General features: G+C 59.5%; 1 protein-coding gene across 2 annotated transcripts in view; it reads right to left on the bottom strand.

The window, feature by feature from the left end:
- NIBAN2 (niban apoptosis regulator 2) overlaps positions 1-21,014 on the bottom strand; it is a 29,722-nt gene extending 8,708 nt beyond the window's left edge. For both annotated transcript variants that reach the window (XM_030507425.1, XM_030507426.1), the window contains exons 1-5: positions 20,938-21,014; positions 4,363-4,493; positions 1,422-1,550; positions 1,222-1,327; positions 570-737 (exon numbers count right to left, since the gene is read on the bottom strand). In XM_030507425.1, coding sequence (XP_030363285.1) covers positions 570-737; positions 1,222-1,327; positions 1,422-1,550; positions 4,363-4,493; positions 20,938-20,992 — 589 coding nt within the window. In that variant the 5' untranslated portion in view covers positions 20,993-21,014. The remainder of the gene's footprint in view (positions 1-569; positions 738-1,221; positions 1,328-1,421; positions 1,551-4,362; positions 4,494-20,937) is intronic.
- Between the last annotated feature and the right edge of the window lie 459 nt (positions 21,015-21,473).

The raw sequence follows: 21,473 nt of genomic DNA, 5'->3' as shown, positions 1-21,473 counted from the left end.
CCTGTGAGGTGTTTCCATCACATGCTGAGGAGGAGGAGAGGCTTCCAGTGCCTAAAGGGCTCCAGGAAACCTGGAAAGCGGCTTTGGGCAAGGGCCTGTAGGGACAGGCCAAGGGGAATGGCTTTAACCTGCCAGAGGGGAGATTGAGATGAGCTCTTAGGCAGAAGCTCTTCCCTGTGAGGGTGCTGAGGCGCTGGCACAGGGTGCCCAGAGAAGCTGTGGCTGCCCCATCCCTGGCAGTGTTCAAGGCCAGGTTGGACACAGGGGCTTGGAGCAACCTGCTCTAGTGGAAGGTGTCCCTGCCCGTGGCAGGGGGTTGGGACTGGAGGAGCTTTAAGGTCTCTTCCAGCACAAACCATCCGATGATTCTATGATCCCTCCCTCTCCCCATCCTCACCCACAGAGATGATGAGATGCTCAATGATGCTCAGCCAATTCCTCCTCTTGACCTCCAAATCATCCCCTTTGGCCCCAAACCCAAACCAACCACTGTGAGGGTTGGTTGGAGCAGGAGGAAGATGCTTTCCCCACCCCAGAGCCCCATGTTGTCCCCCCCCAGTATCCCTCACCATTGTTGCAGTGCCGTACACAGTCCTGGAACACTGCCCTCCACTTCTCCTGCTCCTTTCCTGTCATCACACAGAAGTAATAGTGCCGGGCATAGGGGTGCCAGAGAATGAGGGGGAAATCCGTGGGGCACTTAAAGATGGGGGTCTGCCCCAATTTGGGTGTCACACCTGCCAAAGAGGGGAGGATGCTGTGAGGAGCAGAGCAGGGATGGGGATGTAGGGCTGGGGGTGCAGCAGCGACACACAACATCCCTCAGCTCCTTCCCAGTGCCTTGGCTGTGGGTTCTACCAAAATCATGGGCAAAGTAAGTGCAAATTCTTCCAAAAAGGAAATCAGAAGTGAAAATTAAAAAAAAAAAGAAAAGAAGAAAATCATTATTTCCAGTGTGAAGCCCTTCCCAAAGGTCCCCAGGGATGCTACACCCCAAAATCAGTTGTTATAGAAGGTCCCCAAGGATGCTACACCCCAAACCCACCCTTCCAGAAGGTCCACAAGGACGTTACACCCCAAACCCACCCTTCCAAAGGTTCCCAGGAATGCTACACCCCAAAACCACCCCTTACCAAAGGTCCCCAAGGGATGCCCAGCAGCACTGGGGTACAGGGGACCCCGAGCATCCCTCTTCACCCCGCAGGCACCAGGAGCACTAACCAGGCAGGCTGCTGTTCACCAGCTCCAGGTACTGGTCCACCGAGGTGAGGATCTTGTAGCCAGCACTGTTGATTAGCACACGGGGTGGCAGGTCCCGCTCATAGGCCTGAGCAGAGAAACATGGTCATGGATGATGCGGGGTGATGATGGGGTGTCCCCCTTTGGAGCTGTGCCCACCGGAGGTGGGTGATGCCCCTCACCAGTTTGTTCTCATAGAGGACCAAGCCGTAGTTGTGTGGGACCACGCAGAAGCGGTTCCTCCACTTCTTGTTCTCCTCGATGTAGTGGAAGAGGTTGCCCGAGTAGATGACGTGGTCCTCCAGAGGGACCTGCAGGGAGGAGACACGCCGTGGGTGACACAGGGGGTGGAGGGAGAGGGGCAGCTCCATCCCACAGCCACAGCCTGGCTCAGGGAGCTCAGCAAAGTCTCTTTGTGGTGGTTTGGGTCAGGGTTTCTGTGCTGGGGCTGTGCTGAGGGTCTCCAAGGTCACCACTGGGTTATCTCCTTTAGCACTGCAAATTCTGGTGCCCGAATCATAGAACCCCAGACTGGTTTGTGTTGGGAGGGACCTTAAAGCTGATCCAGCTCCAACCCCCTGCCACGGGCAGGGACACCTTCCACTAGAGCAGGTTGCTCCAAGCCCCTGTGTCCAACCTGGCCTTGAACACTGCCAGGGACGGGGCAGCCACAGCCTGGGGCATGAGTGGCACTGCTTGGTAATGGCGATCAAAGAGAAGGTCCTGCCAGGGTGCAGGTCAGAGGCAAGCTGTAGATGGCAGGAAGCAAGCTCTGCCCTAGCATGGTCTCCATATGAGACATGGAAGAGGAAAATCAAGAAGCCTCTTGGAAGGCTGAGAGAGCTGGGCTGGGGCAGCCTGGAGAAGAGAAGGCTCCTGAAGGGGAGACCTTAGAGCAGCTCCAGTGCCTAAAGGGGCTCCAGGAAACCTGGAGAGGGGCTTTGGACAAGGGCCTGTAAGGACAGGACAAGGGGAATGGCTTTAACCTGCCAGAGGGGAGATTGAGATGAGCTCTGAGGCAGAAGCTCTTCCCTGTGAGGGTGCTGAGGCGCTGGCACAGACTTTTCCCAGAGAAGCTGTGGCTGCCCCATCCCTGGCAGTGTTCAAGGCCAGGTTGGACACAGGGGCTTGGAGCAACCTGCTCTAGTGGAAGGTGTCCCTGCCCGTGGCAGGGGTTGGAACTGGAGGAGCTTTAAGGTCCCTTCCAACACAAACCATTCCATGGTTCTACGAAGCCACCCCATAGAGCCCAGGACCAGGCAATGCTTAAATGCTCTGGACTTCCTGGCGGAGCAGTGGCAGGACCAGGCTGTCTCTCCAGCCCCTCTGGCTCACACACCAGCAGCATTTACTCCATTCCAAACACAGGCTGAGTAAGTCCAGAATTCCTCCCAGGAAATTTTATGATCCCAGGAACATAAAGAAGAGCCAAGAGCTCTTGTGAGGCCAGGAGCGTGCATTGGCGCCTCTGCTGCCTTGGCCACCCACCATTCACCATGGTGGCCATCAGGAGGGAACAGCCAGGGCTTGGGTCGCACCATGCCCAGGACCTTTCTCTCTTCTCTCCCTGCTGTGTCCATCTCCTGGTTCACAGGAGCCCCATTGCCTTCCCCCAGCCCCCCAAACCCACACTTTGGGTGGCAGGGAGCAAACAAGCTGACAGGCTCTCGCTGCTCCTCAGTGCTTCCAAAGGCCTTGGAAGAGGGAGGAGAAAGCACGAAGTCCTGCAGGGCTGGGGACAGCGGTAGGGATGAGAACCCCGACCCTAAGGCTATCAGCAGGGATGGGGCAGGAAGGGGGTGCCAGCTCCAGGAGATCATGGCACCCCATGGCAGGGGGTTGGGACTGGATGAGCTTTAAGGTCCCTTCCAACACAAACCAGGCTGGGACTCTGTGATTCTATGGCCACCAGCACGTTGGGAGCTCCAGCACAGTTGTCCCTCCTCGCACCTCCTTCTTGCCCCAGGCGGTCACCAAGGTGTCACCACCCAACCCTGGCATGTATTTGGGACAGGCAGGTATGTGCCAAATAGCTGGGCTGGGCTGGGAGTGCCCCGTGCTGTCGGCACCATTGCTGCAGGGACTGGGAGTGATGGGGACCAGGACCAGGCTCTGGATGTGCGGGAGGGGCAGATAGGAGAAGAGAATGCCTGGTCCTGTCATTGCTCCTCCATGAGGTCCAGAGCATTTAAGCATTGTCTGGTCCTGGGCTCTATGGGTTGGCTTCATAGAACCATGGAATGGTTTGTGTTGGAAGGGACCTTAAAGCCCATCCAGTTCCAACCCCTGCCACGGGCAGGGACACCTTCCACTAGAGCAGGTTGCTCCAAGCCCCTGTGTCCAACCTGGCCTTGAACACTGCCAGGGATGGGGCAGCCACAGCTTCTCTGGGCACCCTGTGCCAGCGCCTCACCATTTCTTGAAAGCCCACCCCTTCCAGCCCTGGACAAACACAGAAGCCTATTCCCATGTGCAATCACATCTCCTCCTGCTTTCATGAGCAACCCCAGGACAGCAGCTCCACTGACCTGGCCATGGAGGAACCCCAAACCCTGTCTCCTGATGAGCAGCCCTGTCTGGTGTGCATCTGCCTTTGGAGGTGGGAAGGGAGGGCAGGATCCATCCCCAGGTGCTGCAGCCACAGCAACAAGGAGGGATGATGCTTGGAGACCTTTCCCAAGGCAGGAAGCACGTGGCTCCTGGAAGCTCAGAACTAACTCCTCTTCCCCATGGGGTCAGGGATGCCTGCAAGCGATTCCTGCCCTTTGCAGGCGTTTGGAGCATCACTCTCACCCAGCAGCAAGAGGACAACAGCCCAGCACACCCTGCGTCGGCTTCACTGGGCACAGGGGGGTCCCAGGAGCTGCCAGCCCTGGTCCTCATGCACAGACTTCCATAGGGGCTGCAGCCAAGAGCCAGCCTTGCCTGGGTGGGCTCATTGCATGGATTGGGAAGAAAAACCATCCTAGGGAGCCCCATGTGCTGCGCGGTTAGTGCACGGTGCCACAGGGTTGGGCTGGACCAGTGGAATGGGGAAAGGGGACATTCCCAGGCTTTGGAGAGGACATTAGCCCAGGAACACTGGGAATGGGGATGGAGCCCCCATCAGCTCCCGGCTCTTACCTTGCGGTGCAGCAGCTGAGCCTGCGGCCCCCCGTTGCCTTCGATCTCATAGCGGACACTGTTGAAGAGCGCGACGCCGAACTGCTCCTTATAGCACCGGCAGAACTCCCCCAGCACCTTCCCCGTCCTCTCTGCAGCGGGACAGGGCGGCTGCGTTAGCAGGGGATGGATCGGGGGGGCTCCTGCTGCACACCCCCAGCACCCCGCTGCGACACCTTGCGCCTGCTGAGCTGCCCTCCCCGTCCACACAGGGACCCGTGTGGGGTCAGCAGGATCTCTTTGTTTTGGCCTTTCACGCTAATGCCATGGATTCCTCACCCCAGCAGGAAATTCCTGACATTGAGCTGATTCCGGTGACGCTCATGGCTTCCCATGCCTTGTCCACTGAGACTGGGGGGCAACCCCCCCATTTTCCAGACCCAAGCATCACTCACCCCCACCCGACCCCATTGTGCCCCATAAGGACCAGGCTACACAAGGGTGGGGAAGCTCCGATGCTCCAGCCGGGAGATGAGAAGGGGAAAGGACCCACGAGGCTCCCCATGTGGGGCAAGGACCCCCACATCACCCCCAGCTCCAGAGCATGGTGCTGGAGAGCATCCCCTTCCCTGGCAGCCTCATGGACGCATGGGGCAGGAGGGACGTCGCAATCACCCCCCAGCCCCAGGGTTCCTTCTGGGCCATCAGCCACAGGGGAAAGTGGGACTGTATCGCCCCAACCTTTGCAGCACCCCTGACCCACATACACCCATGGAGCAACCCCTGCCCCATGCAGCACCCTGCCCCATGCAGACCCTGACCCATGTAGACACTGACCCATGGAGCACCTTCCTCATGTACACCCTGCCCCATGGAGCAACCCCTGCCTCATGCAGTACCCTACCCCATGTAGACCCTGCCCCATGAAGCACCCTCCCAACGTAGACCCTGCAGCACGGATCAACCCCTGCCCCATGCAGCACCCTCCCCATGTACACTCTGCCCTACGGAGCACCCTGACCCATGGAGCACCCTCCTCATGTACACCCTGCCCCATGGAGCAACCCCTGCCTCATGCAGTACCCTACCCCATGCAGACCCTGACCCATATAGACCCTGACCCATGGAGCACCTTCCTCATGTACACCCTGCCCTATGGAGCAACCCCTGCCCCATGCAGCACCCTCCCCATGTACACTCTGCCCTATGGAGCACCCTGACCCATGGAGCACCCTCCCCACATACACCCTGACCCACGCAGCACCCATCCCTCTCCCCACTCCAGCTCCAGACCCCACCTGAGGCTCCTACACCAAACCGACCCCCTCCCCAAAGCACCGCAGCTTCCCCAGGGCTGCCTTTGGCACACGGGACCTCTCCTTTGAGTCCTGCTCTCAACTTTGCCCCAGAGCCTGTGAAAGGAAAGAATCTGAGTTGCCTCCAGCTCTTCCCGACGGCTCGAGCCTGTGCCAAGGCACTGGGGAGGAGCGATGCAGCGCTGGGGGCATGAACCCAGACTAAACACTCCCCACGCTGGCTCTGGCACTGCTCACCGGAGCCAAGCTCCCAGCAGCAGACAGGGAAGGAGCCGTTTGCTGCAGGGGATGCTGCACATCCCATGGGATGAGAGCAAAATGCCACTGGAGGACAGCGGCAGATAAACCCATCCCAAAGGGGATGCGCCACGATGGAGGCAAACATCCAGCATCATGCTGAAAATCTCTTCACACTCAAACAACCCATTCTCATGGCAAAGAACAAGACGCCTGCACATCCCAGCAGGGAAATTCCTCACCCCCGAGTTTGGCATTTTCCCCTGGAAAACAGCTCGCTTGCATTGCAGCTCAGCCTGAGTCTGGCCGGGGCTCCGGGCAGCGATGCAGACAGCTTGGATTGGAAAGGCCATTCTGAGGGCTCATTTCCTTTCAGTTCATGGGAAAAAAGGAGCTCCTTTGTCACTCACTATCCCTAATTAGCCAGGGCCCAATTAGGAGGGTTAAAGTCAATGGGGAAGCAGAAGTCGACTTGCAGACACTGAAGCAGATTTACAGTCAAATACCCACAGTGATTAAACCTTGCCCAGCTCAGCAGGGGGCAGAGGGAATGTGGGGGGCACTATGCTCCCTGCTTGTTGTCCCCAGCTGCCCCACCAGCACCAGGGAACCGAGAGGGACAGGGACATGCAGGGTTGGGAGGTGACACCATGGGACACCAGATTTGGCAACCCACAGAATGCAAACGGTGGTACAAAGAATCACTGAATCAACCAGGTTGGAGAAGACCTTTAAACTCATCAGGTCCAACCGTTCCCCAGCACTGCCAAGGCCACCACTAACCCATGGCACTGAGGGCCTGGGCTACACGGGGTGTGAACACTTGTGCTCCAGGCCCTGCACCAGCTCCGGTGCCCTTCTCTGGCCCCGCTCCAGGACCTCAATGTCTCTCTTGCAGTGAGGGGCCCAGAACTGACACAGGATTCGAGGTGCAGCCTCACCAGTGCCCAGCACAGGGGGACAATCACTTCCCATAGCCGGGCTCTCCTCCTTGCTGCCAGCATCCCGCCCAGCCCCGGGGTTTGCCTGGTGGTTGGGGTGCCCAGAGCCTTCCCCCTGCCCTCCCCGTGCAAAGCTGCTGCTGACCCCTTTATCTCTGCCTGCAGCCACCACGTGCGGCTTAGTCATGGGCACAGGCAGGGGGGGAAGGAGGGAACCGGGGGCTGAGGAGCAGATGGGAGCTGTGGTCAGCGGTGCTGGGGCTCCTGCTGGGGCAGGCGTTGGCACCTCCCTGTGACCACAAAGCTGGTGGCTTCCCCTGCCCCTGCCAAGAGGGATGTGACAGAGCCTGTGCCTGCCTGGCAACCCTGGGGGCTTGGTGTGACAGGGACCGGAGTGGTGGCACCAGCTCCCTGCGTGTGCACACAGGGGTGTCTGAGCCTGCACCCAGGATGGGGTGATGGTGGGGTGGGAGCCCCCTCTCTTCCTCGCCCTGCCATGACCTGGAGCTTAGGTGAGGGGCTGGGATGTGACAAGGGACGCAGCTCCTGGCCTGCCTCCTGCCCCATACCCCCTGCCCAGAGCTGGACATGCCGCCAAAGCTGCTCATAGAGGGATGGGAGGTTTTGTTCAGCCTGGTGAAAGAGCCAGTCCCCACGTGGGACACATGAGGCCCATGCAGGGTGCTGCAGGTTGGGGGGGTCAGGGCACCCACTGGCATCACCAGCATGGGGTTCCCATCCTCTGCTCTCTGTGCCCAGCTGGAGCACAAGTGTGATGAGGAACGGCTGAGGGACCTGGGGGGGTTTAGTCTGGAGAAGAGAAGGCTCAGGGGGAACCTTCTCGCTCTCTGCAACTGCCTGACAGGAGGATGGAGCCAGGAGAGGGCTGGTCTCTGCTCCCAAGGAACAAGGGGTGGGACAAGAGGAAACGGCCTCAAGCTGCACCAGGGGAGGTTTAGATGGAGATGAGGAACAATTCCTTCCCCAGAGGGTGCTCAGGCATTGGAACAGGCTGCCCAGGGCAGTGCTGGAGTCACCGTCCCTGCAAGTGTTCACACCCCGTGTAGCCGAGGCCTCAGTGCCATGGGTTAGTGGTGGCCTTGGCAGTGCTGGGGAACGGTTGGACTTGATGCTCTTAAAGGTCTTTTCCAACCTGGTTAATTCTGTGATTCTGTGATTCTATGTCCCATCAGCTCCACATCCCCAGCCACGCTCCATCCCTCCCTGTCACATCTCCAGGGACCCACTCAGCCTCCCCATCACCCACCAGCACCACCACAGGCAGAGCAGAGCAGCACCCCAAGGACACCCTGGCAGGGTGACCAAACAGGCTGCGCAGGTTTGCTCTTGTCCCGATGACACTCAAAGACTGAGGAGCCCGAGGGTTGTCTGGGTGAAGCCATCCAGCTCCTGCTCCTGTTTCTGCTCCTGCCCACCTCCCCAGCCAGTCGTGCCACCGCAGCCGTCACGGAGCCCGAAGCATCATCACCAAGCCCAAAGCATCTCCAGCACAAGAGCACAGCCCCAATGGGAAGGCAACAGTCCTCAAGCAGCCAGTGTTGCAGGTTGCACCCCAAAGGCACGTGCAGCCCTCGCCTATAGAGAGGTCACAGCCTGGCCAGAGCAGCCCCGGTCCAGCATCAGACCCTTTGAACCAGGGCAGGAGGTGGATTTCACCCTCAGAAGGACTCCAAAAGCCACAGGAAGCTGCTCAAGCTGGTCCAGCAGCCTGGCCTTGTTCTGCTCTTGGAAGCATCTCCAGCACCATCAGCAGCCACACACATGCGCATCTCAAGGCAGAAGCCAGCCCTTATCCTGACCTCCCACACGAGCAGGACCAGCCCCAGCTCCAGCACCTCTTAGAGCAAAGCCAAGGGGAAAACACAGCCCATGAGCTCCAGATCCAGCCCAGAACCCTTATCACCTGGACAACAGCATGGACAGCTTGACCATATCCTTCCCTCCAGCTACTTGTACGTGCTGCCTGCTCTTCACGGAAGCACCACCCCAGCAGCTTGCAGAGCTCTGGAGCACCAGTGTGTGGCCAGAGCTTGTTTTCCTCATTCCCCTCAAAATCATGTGAAAATGAGGGTGATCCTTTAAATAGCCCAGGCCAAGGCCAGCAGCATCAGCAGCTCTGGCAGTGGGAGGTCAGAGCCTCTGCAGGTCCTGCTGCAGCTTGCCTGGACCATACCCAACAGCAGGGTTTGTTTTGCCTTTGCTCGCCATCCTCCCAATGCATCCATGACCCATCTGCAGCTTCACAGCACATCCCACACAGGACAGAGCCCAGCAGGGTCATGGCTCAACCCTGGTGTCTCCCAGGGGCTGGGGCCCTGCTCAGCCTCCCCCAGCAGTGGGATGCACTGCACAGCGCTGGGCAAAGCTGCTCCTCAGATGAGCATCACCTCTGTGCTCCTCAGAAGATACCCGAGAAGCTCAGGATGGAGATGGCCTTCCCCCCACCTCATGCGGCAGGATCTTGGGTGGGCAGCAAAGGGTTAAAGTGTGATGGGGGGGAGGCAGGGGAGGATGCACCCAGAGCAGCCTTCACCCCTCTGCACCCTGCAGGAAGGTGCCAGCAGCCTCTGGGGATGCAGAGCTGTCCCCTGCTCCCCACCCCACACTGGCACAGCCATTGGGCCCCAAGGGACAGGGACAGGACAGGGAGCAGGACCCAGGCACTGAGCAGGGCGGCATCATCGCCGGGGGGAGCACCCAGGGGGGAGCACCCAGAGGGAGCATGCAGAAGGTGGGTCTCACATGGGGTTCTCTGCGGATGAGCTGCTCCTGCCCCGAACAGCACATAAACCCACGTACACCATGCACAAATGTACACATACATGAACAGCCATACACATACCTCCCATGCACACACCCCACACGCACACCCATGCACACACACACACAAACACCCATGCACACATACACAGACACACATGTACATACCCCACATGCACACACATGTACATCCATGCAAACCCCGGCACACACACACCCCCAGGAGAGGCTGGAGCCCAGCGTCTGGCACATCCCACCAGGAACAACCATGTGCGCGCTCCCTGCAGCCCACATCCCGCTTTCCAACCCCAGAGCCCATCCCTCACTCCTGTCACACCTTCCGGAGCCCCATCATCCTGCTCCTGCTATTTAAACATATCAGGGAGGGGAGGGTAGTGAGGAAGCCTTTGACATCCCAAATTCCCCAGGACCCCCCCAGTCTCTGTGGCTGGGATGGGTGGAAGCAGCAGCAGGCAGCAGCATGACCAACCCTTGTGGGATGCCGCAGGGATGCCTCACCGGAGGCAGGGAATTTTCCTCCTGCTCCAGCACATAAAGAGGGATAAAGCCAAGGACACAAAGGCCCATTGAGGCAGAGCCCGGGGCTGTGGAGCCTTGGCCCCCGCACGCGTGACAGATCCTCACTGGCTCATTGCCCATGGGACAGCCTGAGTCAGTCCCGGCTCCCCCCGTGTCCCACGTCCCCTCATTGCCACCTCAGCAACAGGGTGGTGGCAAAGGGATGTGTCTGCAGAGCAATGGAGGAGCAGACACCCAGGAGGACCATGAAATCATGTCCCTTTGCTGGGTGTCATAGAATCACAGAGGGTGGAAAAGCTCTTTAAGCTCATCAAGTCCAACCATTCCCCAGCACTGCCAAGGCCACCACTAACCCATGGCACTGAGGCCTCGGCTACATGGGGTGTGAACACTTGCAGGGACGGTGACTCCAGCAGTGCCCTGGGCAGCCTGTTCCAATGCCTGAGCACCCTTTGGGGAAGGAATGGTTCCTAATATCCAATCTAAACCTGGCCCATGCTGGTGGTGACAACGGCCCACAGGACATCCTGCTGGCAGGGCACTGGCCAAGGCTGCTGCGGAAGGAGCTGAAGTTAATCACTAATGTAGGCAGTAAATGATTAGAGAGCGAGGGCGGGTTGCTGGGGCAGCAGCACAACCAGTGGCACTGACAGGGGCACACAGGGGGTGGCACATGGTGACACCAGCGGGGCCAGCTCACACCTCGGGTGTGATTTTCACATGGGTAAAGGCAGCAAAACCAAAAGGGGCCCTTCTCCCTGGGACACCGGTGCCTGGGTGCAAGGCAGTGGGGTGCTGCTCATCAGGACATCCCCTGGCATTCCCGGCTGTCACCAGCATGCCAGGGAGCACTCAGCCAGTGGACCCCATACCCAGCGTCTGAGAGGGGTAGGAGGCATCCTGCCTGCATGCAGGGAGGAGGGGTAGCACTCAGAAAGTCACCCAAGCACCCACTTTCCCACTCCAACACCCCTGTCCTGTCCCTCACATCCCATTCTCTGGCTGCTCCCGTTCTTCCTGGTGGCCCGGGAGGAAAATGAAGGTGCCTCGTCCAGCAAGGGAAGCCGAGGACAAGCCCACCATAAGGAAGTTGATGCCACTGGCTGGATGAAGGGTGCCCGGGGCCATCCCTCGTGGCCAGGCTGCTCCAGCAATCCTGCACTGGTCTAAATGCACCCAGGGGTTTGCCCGCTGCTCCTCAGGATCCTGAATGCTGGCATAGCACAGACAATGTGCCTGGGCATCCGCCACTGAGGGTACACAGCACGTTGGGCATGGGGTGCATGGCACGGCAGGAACAGGGTGCGCATGTAGATGGGGTGCCCAGCAGGCCAGGGATGAGGCGCTGAGCCAGACCTCAAAGCAGCGAATTTGGGAATGCGAATCCGAGTTTATTTCCATCCAGAAACACAAACTTCTTCATATGGGCCTGGCTCAGCCCAGCTGAGCATCCCCTGAGCGTCCCCCAAGCATCCCGTGAGCATCCCCCGAGCACTCCTCGAGGGGGGGTCCAGGATGTGGGGCTGGGGGCAATTGGGCACCACCAGCTCCCCACCCAGCAGCAGAAAGGGGCTGAAGGAGGGTTTGTTCCTGATGACAACAGCAAAACCCAGGGGCTGAACTGGTAGTGCTCCATATTTTCCCCTCTCATACAGAGCAGGAGAGATGGAAACAGGGAAAAATACCAGGGAAGAGAGCAAAGATGGGGAGAGTTTCCCCCCTTCCCTTCCCGCACCCAAACGCACCCTTCACACAAACCCATCCAAATCCAGCCCAGGGTGTTTCTGCTCCAGGCTGTTATCTGAATTTAGACTGAGCTTCTCCTGGAACAAACTGGGAGCAGAGCTGCTCCCTGTGCTCTCCTCCCATGCCTGCACCCAGCGCACACACAGCTCAGCACCGCGGGTCCCGGCAGGATAGGGATCACCTCCTGCCTCCAGCACACTCCAAACCCCATCGTGAACACTTTCAGCTACAAACCAGCTCAGAAGCACAGTCCAAATGGGAAGGGGGCGGCATCCTGCTCCCCCCGCCCACCCCGAGCAGCCGCTGCCCTCTGACTCACACCGCTGCGGGAAGGGTGGGCAGGACGGGGGCTGAGCAGGAAGGGATGAGGCAGCAGAGCCTTGGGAGGAGAAACCAGATGGGCCCAGGCCTGAACCGGTTCATCCTCTCGCCCTGCCTCTGCAGTGCGAGGCTCTGCCCCCCGATGAGTCAGAAGCGCCCGTGGTGCCAGCTCGGGGCTGGGGCACCCGATGGGGACACGGCTCTTTGCTTCACCGCCAGCAAGGTGCACCCTTGCGCCAGCACCATGCGGCAGCCCGCATCCCCGCTGCAACCCCGCTGCATCCGCGCTGCATCCCCGCTGCATCCCGGCCGCACTCACAGGGATGCTCATCGCAGGAGGGTCCATCCCCACCGTGGCAGCACCCTCCTGTTCCCCCCGCACCTCACGCAGTTGCGGCGGTTGCACAATGCTGCTCCCAGCCCAGTGCAAACAAACCTGCCCCAGCACGGCTGCGGGAGGATCTAAAGCACAAAACACATGGGGCCAAAGTGAAGCAGCACCTTCAGCAGCACCTCCTCAGCACAGGAACAGCCACTGAACCCCACTCCTCGATGCCCTTCACTTGTTTCTCCTGCTGCCCAACCCCACCAGAGTCAGCCCCCTGCATCACCCCCATTCCCGTGGCTTGGCACCACTTCCAGCCCCATGGATGAGGGATTTGTGCCTGGCTACCTGCCAGCGGGTGTTTTCCTGCAGCTGGTGTCCCGCTGCTCCCTGGGAACAAGGCTGCGTGTGAGGAATGTGCACGTGAGTCACAAACGGCATCTGGGGCCTTGAAGCGTCTCTGGAGGAGCTGGTTGGGGTTGGATGGAGCCCAGCATGAGATGTCTGCTCTGGACCTCCCTGCCCAAACAGCCACTGAGGGGTCCAGGCAGAGGATCCCCCTCCTGTCTACCCATTCCTGCCTGATGCCCCATCCCTTTCCCTTTGATTAGTAGTGATGCTCCAAAGCCATGGGGTCCACAAAGGCACCCCAGCTGGGCTACACCCACTCCAGAGACAAGCCCACCAGAAGATGTGATGGCACTCACAGGATAGTCAGGATATGTCCCACAGGCAGGGAGGTGGCTGTGGGTAGATGAAGCATTCCCACGGAGCAGCTTGGCTCAAGCTCGATATCCCCAAACCCTGGTGCTGGACCCACTGCCCTTATCCTGGCTGCAAACACATCACCACACATGGCCCCCGTCCCCCAGGGTCCCACCAGCACACGGCCAGGCTAGAGAAGAGCTGACAACCCGAGGCAAAGGGGCCAGAGCAGGGTGAAAGAAGATTGAGATGAGCTCTGAGGCAGAAGCTCTTCCCTGTGAGGGTGCTGAGGTGCTGGCACAGGGTGCCCAGAGAAGCTGTGGCTGCCCCATCCCTGGCAGTGTTCAAGGACAGGTTGGACACAGGGGCTTGGAGCAACCTGCTCTAGTGGAAGGTGTCCCTGCCTGTGGCAGGGGGTTGGAACTGGATGAGCTTTCAGGTCCCTCCAACCCAAACCAGTCTGTGAGTCTATGATCAAACTTGGGCATCTCTGGGTCTCACAAGCTCCAGGTACCAGGGGGTGGGTACGTCTTTGGGATGTCCCAGCAAATGCTCCTGTGCTTGGCAGGGACAAGCAGCAGCCCCTTGTGCCCAGCCCCAGTGAGAGAAGCTGGAGCTGGCATGCTCCAAGCTGCCCAGTGCCAGCGGGAAACCCAATCCCGCATCACGGGAGGAGACCAAACAAAGCCCTTTATGTATGTCCAGACAAAAAACCCAACCAAACCCAAGAGGTGCTTGAACAAAACAGCCCTGAGCCTGTCCTAGGCTCTGCACAGCCCCTGCTGCCGTGCCCAGCAGGACACAGGGTCCCACATGCCCCACAGCGCTTGTCCCACACTGCCGCCATGATGCTCCCTGCTCCCCATCAAGGGTGATGCCCCAGCCAGGGGCTCTGTATCTCCCATAGCCAAGGACACTCCAGAAGCACCCCCACAGACCCTGGTGAGACCTGGCGCACAGGTCCATGGGGCTGGCAGCATCCGCCAGCATCTTCTATCATAGCAGCCTTCCAGTGTCTGAAGGGGGCTACAAGGATGCCAGAGAAGGACTCTTCATTAGGGACTGTAGTGATAGGACAAGGGGTGATGGGTTCAAACTGAAACAGGGGAAGGTCAGGTTGGATACTAAGGAAGAAGCTCTTCCCTGTGAGGGTGCTGAGGCGCTGGCACAGGGTGCCCAGAGAAGCTGTGGCTGCCCCATCCCTGGCAGTGTTCAAGGCCAGGTTGGACACAGGGGCTTGGAGCAACCTGCTCTAGTGGAAGGTGTCCCTGCCCGTGGCAGGGAGTTGGAACTGGATTAGCTTTAAGGTCCCTTCCAACACAAACCATTCTATGATTCCATGATTCCTTGCTATGGGAAAGTGGGCAGCAGCCAGCAGAGCAATGTGGCTCCTAGGCAAGGCAGGGATGTTCTCAAGGCCAGGATGTTCCCAAGGCTGGGCTCTGTCCTGGTCTCAGGTGATGCCCTGCATGCACTGGGATCAGAGTAAGGGACTCGGGATGCTACCCATGGTGGTTCCACCACCACTTTGGGTGCCTGGGAGCTGGCAGCCCTGCTCTCCTGCCCCACACAGTAGCACTGAGGTCACCCCAGCATTGGGGAACATCCCTTCATGCAAAGAAACCCCCAAAGGGGCACCACACCAGGCACTGAGCTGTCTCATCCATCCCTGTTGCATGGGGACATCCCATCCTGCGGACTCCCATCACAGAGGGATCTGAGCGCCCCAGGGCAGGCAGGGATAGATCCCTGCCAGGAAGAGCAGGAGGGCATGGAGAAGGGCACCGTGCTCCACCAGCCAGAGCTGGGACCTACACTGAACGCTGCTGCCCTTTCCCTTTGAAAAGGGGGAAAAGGTGGAGTTTTACTCCTTCCTCCCCATCCGGTCCAGGAGCTGCAGGAAGTGCACTTGTAAGGAGCAGCTCTGCTCTGCCCCTTCCTCCCCTCCTGGCTCTGAGCTCGCCAGGACCAGAGCTGGGTGCTGCAGGGGCAAAGGGGGTGCTCAGCTTTGTGTGGAGAGCTGGAGCTCGTCTACCTTCAAACCTCACCCTGCAAGCGGCATGGACAAGCATCCCTGCATCCGTCCTGCCTGCTGGGAAGCTCCGAAACGCCCAGAGCCCAGTGGTGGAGGTGGGAGCCCATCCTGCGAGCAGACAGCTTTCTGCTTCCCCATGTCCCTGCTCCTCGGGAGCAAGGGCAGGGCAGGTTGTGAAATAGAGCCTGTAGTGCTGTAAGAGGGGTGGAAATGGAACGGAGGGAGGCTGACACGGCTCCTTCCCACACCCTGGGACCAGGTTCCTGCACCCAAGGTCTGTCCATGAGACCCACCGCTCATTGGGTCCCCACGGACCTGACCTCTCTGTACACTCAACTATGGGTGCTTTTAGTGGTTGTTTTGATGACTGTCTCCATGTCCATGTGTCACCTTTGGTGTCCCCGGTGTGGCAGCGCCGTTACTTTGGCAGAGCCATGGGTGGGAGCAGCAGCTTGTTGCAACCTGCAGCGGGGCTGGGGCAGAGGGACAGGAGCCCGCTGGTCCCCAGGAGGGTGGGACAGGGCTACAGGGGGTGTGACAAGAAGAACCAAGCCTTGATGGGCTCAGAGCCAGCTGCTGCAGGGATCTGGGGAAGGAGGGAAGGAAAGCCTGGGGAAAGCATGGAATGGTTTGTGTTGGAAGGGAGCTTAAAGCTCCTCCAGTTCCAACCCCCTGCCACAGGCAGGGACACCTTCCACTAGAGCAGGTTGCTCCAAGCCCCTGCGTCCAACCTGGCCTTGAACACTGCCAGGGATGGGGCAGCCACAGCTTCTCTGGGCACCCTGTGCCAGCGCCTCAGCACCCTCACAGGGAAGAGCTTCTGCCTCAGAGCTCATCTCAGTCTCCCCTCTGGCAGGTTAAAGCCATTCCCCCTTGGCCTGTCCCTACAGGCCCTTGTCCAAAGCCCCTCTCCAGGTTTCCTGGAGCCCCTTTAGGCACTGGAGCTGCTCTAAGGTCTCCCCTTCAGGAGCCTTCTCTTCTCCAGGCTGCCCCAGCCCAGCTCTCTCAGCCTGGCTCCAGAGCAGAGCTGCTCCAGCCCTCGCAGCAGCTCCGGGGCCTCCTCTGGCCTCGCTCCAGCAGCTCCACGTCCCTCTTGTGCTGTTGCCCCAGAGCTGGATCAGGACTGCAGGGGGGGTCTCCCCAGAGCGCAGCAGAGGGGCAGGATCCCCTCCCTGACCTGCTGCTCACGCTCAGGGGGTGCAGCCCAGCACATGGTGGGGTTTTGGGCTCAAGTGCACACTGAAGCCAGGTCATGGGGAGCTTCTCATCACCCAGCACCCCAAGTCCTTCTCCTCAGGCTGCTCCATCCAGTCTCCCCTATCTCACTTTGCTGGAAGAGGCAGGAACCCCCAGGATGGAGGTTGCCCCAGGCTGAGCACAGGGAGGGCTCCCTCCTCCTGACCACATGTGAAGGCCACCAGCATGAGAGGACCATGTCCCCTGCCCCAACATGTTGGCTCCAGCAAGCCCCGTGCCCTGACATGGCAGCTGCAGGTAAAGCCCTGGCTTGCCACAACCAGCCCTTGCCCTGGCAGGGAGCCCTGGTGTGCCAGGGAGTTAGTTATTTCATGAGGAAAGCAGACACACATTTGGTTAGGACATACCACACACATCCCAGCACACTGCAGCACCCATCAGAGCTCCCTGCTCTGGCCCCTCTGGGTGAAGGTTTCAGCCTCACACCAACCCCAGTGCCCATCACCAGCAGCCACCACATCCTGGAGCTGATGAGTGGCCAGGCTAGAGAATGAGTGTCATGCTCAAGGAAGCCACAGCAAAGCTCTTCCCACTGCTGGGAACCTGTTCCCACAGCTTTTGGCATTTGCTGGCGCCACCAGACCTGACCCACAGCCCATGCCATGGGCACACAGCTTCCCGGGAGGAGAAGGATGCTCCTCATTGGCATCAGATGGAGAAGAGAAGCTGCGTGGAAACCTCAGAGCAGCTTCCAGTGTCCGAAGCGGGCTACCAGGATGCTGGAGAGGGACTCTTCATCAGGGACTGCAGCAATAGGACAAGGGGTGATGGGTTTAAACTGAAACAGGGGAAGTTCAGGTTAGATACAAGAAGTTCTCCCCTGTGAGGGTGCTGAGGCGCTGGCACAGGGTGCCCAGAGAAGCTGGGGCTGCCCCATCCCTGGCAGTGGTCAAGGCCAGGTTGGACACAGGGGCTTGGAGCAACCTGCTCTAGTGGAAGGTGTCCCTGCCCGTGGCAGGGGCTTGGAACTGGGTGAGCTTTAAGGTCCCTTCCAACACAAACCAGGCTGGGATGCTACTAGGGATACGCAGCCACTGATGCCTGGCGAGGCTCACTGGAGGGGGAGAGCTGTGGGTCCAGCTCTGCCACCACTGTGTGGGCTAGTATCTGCAGAAGTCCCACCCCAAATTAACAGCTGGTTTAGTCAGTAATTAACGAGCTGGCAACTCCCTGGGAATGCCAGAACAAGGTGTGAGCTTCCAGGGACCCTCCCTGCGCTGCCACCCACCTCCCCATCCCACCCGGAACATCCTGCACCAGCCCTGAGCTCTCCCAGGACCACGGGGCAGAGCCACCCAGCTCCTGCCTGCCATGCTGCACCTCACCCCCTGGAGAAGGGGTCCATGGGGCTGGGACACACGAGGGAAGAGCTTCGTCCAGCCCCTTGCTGATGGCACCTATTGCCCTGGACAGGAGGGGACACCGTGCAAACACAAAGGCACACAGTGACATCTCAGCTTCTGCACGAGCCCTGGCAGGACACCCCATCCCTGCCACCCTTGTGTCCCCAGGGATGGTGCCTGTGCTGGGCATCCTTGTGCAAGGAGGAGAGCCCAGGCCCTGAGCTGGAGGCAACTCCTAACCCACATTTGGGAGGAGAAGGAGAAGGAGAAGGAAGAGGAGGAGGAGGAGGAGGGTAGCCCAAGGGTGTTGGCAAACAGCTGGGTGACTCAGGCCAGGACAATGTCTCAAGCAGGGCAGCAGGAGGAAGCACTTAGCGGTCACAGAGACCCTGGAGAAAAGGATGCAGGAGCTGCAGCAGCACTGCCTTAAAACCACCCCAGTGTAGATCCCACCCCTGGGCTGCTCCGTCAGCCCCAGTGCAGGGATACTCCTGCGCGTCTGCTCAGGGATGTGCAGCAGAGCACCGCCAGTGGGTGAAAAAGTCATGGAACCACAAAATGGTTTGTGTTGGAAGGGACCTTAAAGCTCATCCAGCTCCAACCCCTGCCACGGGCAGGGACACCTTCCACTAGAGCAGGTTGCTCCAAGTCCCTGTGTTCAACCTGGCCTTGAACACTGCCAGGGATGGGGCAGCCCCAGCTTCTCTGGGCACCCTGTGCCAGCGCCTCAGCACCCTCACAGGGAAGACAGGTTTGATGTCAGAGTTCCCAGCGCAGAGGAGACCACACTGTGCAGAGCATGGGAAGGCTTTTCACCACCTCCCTCCTGCCTTAGCCCACCTGCAGTGCTCATCCCACAGCTCCCAGTGGGATCTGTCTGAGGCTTTCACCATGTCCCTGCTGCCCAGGGCTTGCTGGTGGTGGAAAGGGCTGCAACCACAGGGAGCATTGCCAAGCCCTGAGTCCCCATCCCTGCTGCAATCAGGGGACACAGCAGCCTGGAAGCTCCTCTAAACTCCCCAAAGTTGATAGGACAACCAGGAAAAGTTGCTTGGAGAGGGGATGGATCCCTCCCCAGCACCAGCAGGAGCAGCAAGAGGAGAACAGGCCGAGCCAGGCAGGAAAACCTGGAGTTCTCCTGGCACGTTGCTTTGCATTCTGACAGCAAGTCCTGCCTTGCCTGGTGGGTTCTGGCTCCTCCCAGCTCTGGGGTTTTCACCCAGCAAGGAGCCTCTGTGCTTAGTGAACCCAGTGCCTCCAGCATCTCCCAGAGAGGTTTCCCAGTGCAGTAGTGTCCCCACTACTCATCTCGAACCTCAAGAGCTGCAGCATGGCACAGGACATGCACCACGCCATCTCCATCATCCAATTTGCCAGGAATCCTATTTTCCCCATGAAAACTCATCTGCACCTCCCAACCATAGGCTGAACCCCCCCAGTGTAACAGCTCAGTCCCTGCCAGGCTGCAGCCATCCACCTTGAACTTCAACACTTAAGTTCTGGCCCAGTGGACACAGATTCCTGCATAGTTATTCCTGCATAGTTATTCCTGCATAGTTATTCCGTGTTATTCTTCAGGATTCAGATCACAGGGCTTGGGCAGGGAGCGATCTATGCACAGAGAACCAATTAAAGGAAGTTTTGGGATGTGCTTTGGACCCGATGCAGTGAGCAGCAGGGTGCAGGCCCGAGCCGGTGCTGGAGCAACCCCATTGAGCTTCAACTACGCAACACACAAACCCCACAGCGAGTTACAAACTCTCCTCCAAAGCTCACAAACCTGCTGGCATCCTGCTGAGCCACATACCACGTAAGCATTCCTGCCAACCAGCCCGCACAGCATGGCCACGGGCTCCATCACACACCGGGTCCGTGTGCCAGTGCCACCACAGCCACCCCACGTTGTTCCATCAGTGCCAGCCCTTGGGAATAAAGGACTTCAGAGCCGCTCCCATGGCTTTATGGTGGAGATAGAGGAAAGATAGGACAGAGCCACCTCCAAACCCCCGGCACACCCCAGCCCTTGAGCTCTCCGCACAAGGTCCAGGACGAAGCCACCGGCCGAGGTGTGGCTTCACTATGGGGTTGCTTATGGGGTTTTCAGCCTGGGGAGCTGAAACTGCAGCCGGAGCATGGCAGGGAAGGGCTGGGAGGTCAGGTCCTGCCTGCTCGGAAGCCCTGGGAGTGCAGCACAAGTGACACAAAGCAGCTTGTGGGGGGGTGGCACAGCGGTGGCCCCACTTAGAGGGGTCAAGCAAGTCACCGCAGGCAGCAATGAGCCACCCTGGCCACCCTCCCAGCCACAATCCCACTGTACAGAAGCCATAATCCCTCGTTCAGCAATTCCCAGGCAATTCCCAGGCGGCACCGACCAGACATCCTGTGCCGGGGGCAGCGACGCCTGGGCTCTCAATAAGCACATTGTCACCCTTCCCCATCCCACAGCGCTTGGTGAGGGCAACTCTGTGTCCTGCCTATGGCGGGCAGCACAGGGGTACCCCAAGGGTGCAGCCAACTCCTTCCCTCCACCCTAAAACTCTTTGGGAAGTGCTTCCCTAGGGATCCTCCAGCACTGCTAATGGGGAGAAAGTTCATCTGCCGGCCCAGCCCCAGCGAATCCCACGCTGACAGTGGTTTCCCGGCACAGGACCCGGCTTGCCAGCATCAATCCGGAGCCCGGCTCCTCGCCTTCCCTCCCCGCAGCCCGGGGAAGCTCAAGCGCAGGAACACCGGAGCCAACACAAACACCCCCGGCACAACCCAGCCCTTCATCTGGGAAAGCAGACAGGCACCTCGGGATATCCCCCCCCGCCCCACTCCCCGCTCCGGGATGTGTCCAGCTACGGGATAGGCGAAAACACAGGGAAAATGCAACGTGGGGGAAAGAGGAAAGAAAAAAAAGGGAGACGAGAAAAATAAAGAAGTTTGAAGTGTGGGAAAGAGGGGAAGAAGAGGCGGGGGCTCGCGGGAACACGGGGAAAAGGGAGGGATTGAAGAGAGGGATGAGGAGAGCCCGAATGGGATAAGGGGAGCGGGGCCGGGAGCTCACCGGCGATGTGCTGGCGGCGACCCTCGTCCAGGTGCGTGGAGACCACATCTCCCATGGCGAGCGGAGCCGGGCCGGGGCGGGCGAGGAGGAGGAGGAGGAGAAGGAGGAGGAAGGCAGCGCCCAGGGCGGTCCGGGCAGCGCGGCGCCCCACCGAGCCGCGGCCACTCCCCCCGCGCCGCCCCCTGCACCGCGTCAGCGCCGGCCGGGCCCGAGCGTGTTCCAGGATCGTGGAATGGTTTGGGTTGGAAGGGACCTTAAGGCTCATCCAGTTCCAACCCCCTGCCACGGGCAGGGACACCTTCCACTAGAGCAGGTTGCTCCAAGCCCCTGTGTCCAACCTGGCCTTGAACACTGCCAGGGACGGGGCAGCCACAGCTTCTCTGGGCACCCTGTGCCAGGAAAAATACTGGAATACAAATATTGGAATAAATGCTTCAGCTTTGGGACAATTTTCTCTTTGAAATGACTCGCAGGGGTAAGAACCTCTGTGTGGAGAGGGCTCATGTGTGGTGGCATCCTCGGGGTTAAGCCCAGTG

The sequence above is a fragment of the Strigops habroptila genome, chromosome 15 (genome assembly GCF_004027225.2).
Source record: "Strigops habroptila isolate Jane chromosome 15, bStrHab1.2.pri, whole genome shotgun sequence".
NCBI lineage: Eukaryota > Metazoa > Chordata > Aves > Psittaciformes > Psittacidae > Strigops > Strigops habroptila.
This window is presented reverse-complemented; position numbering and strand designations above follow the sequence as displayed.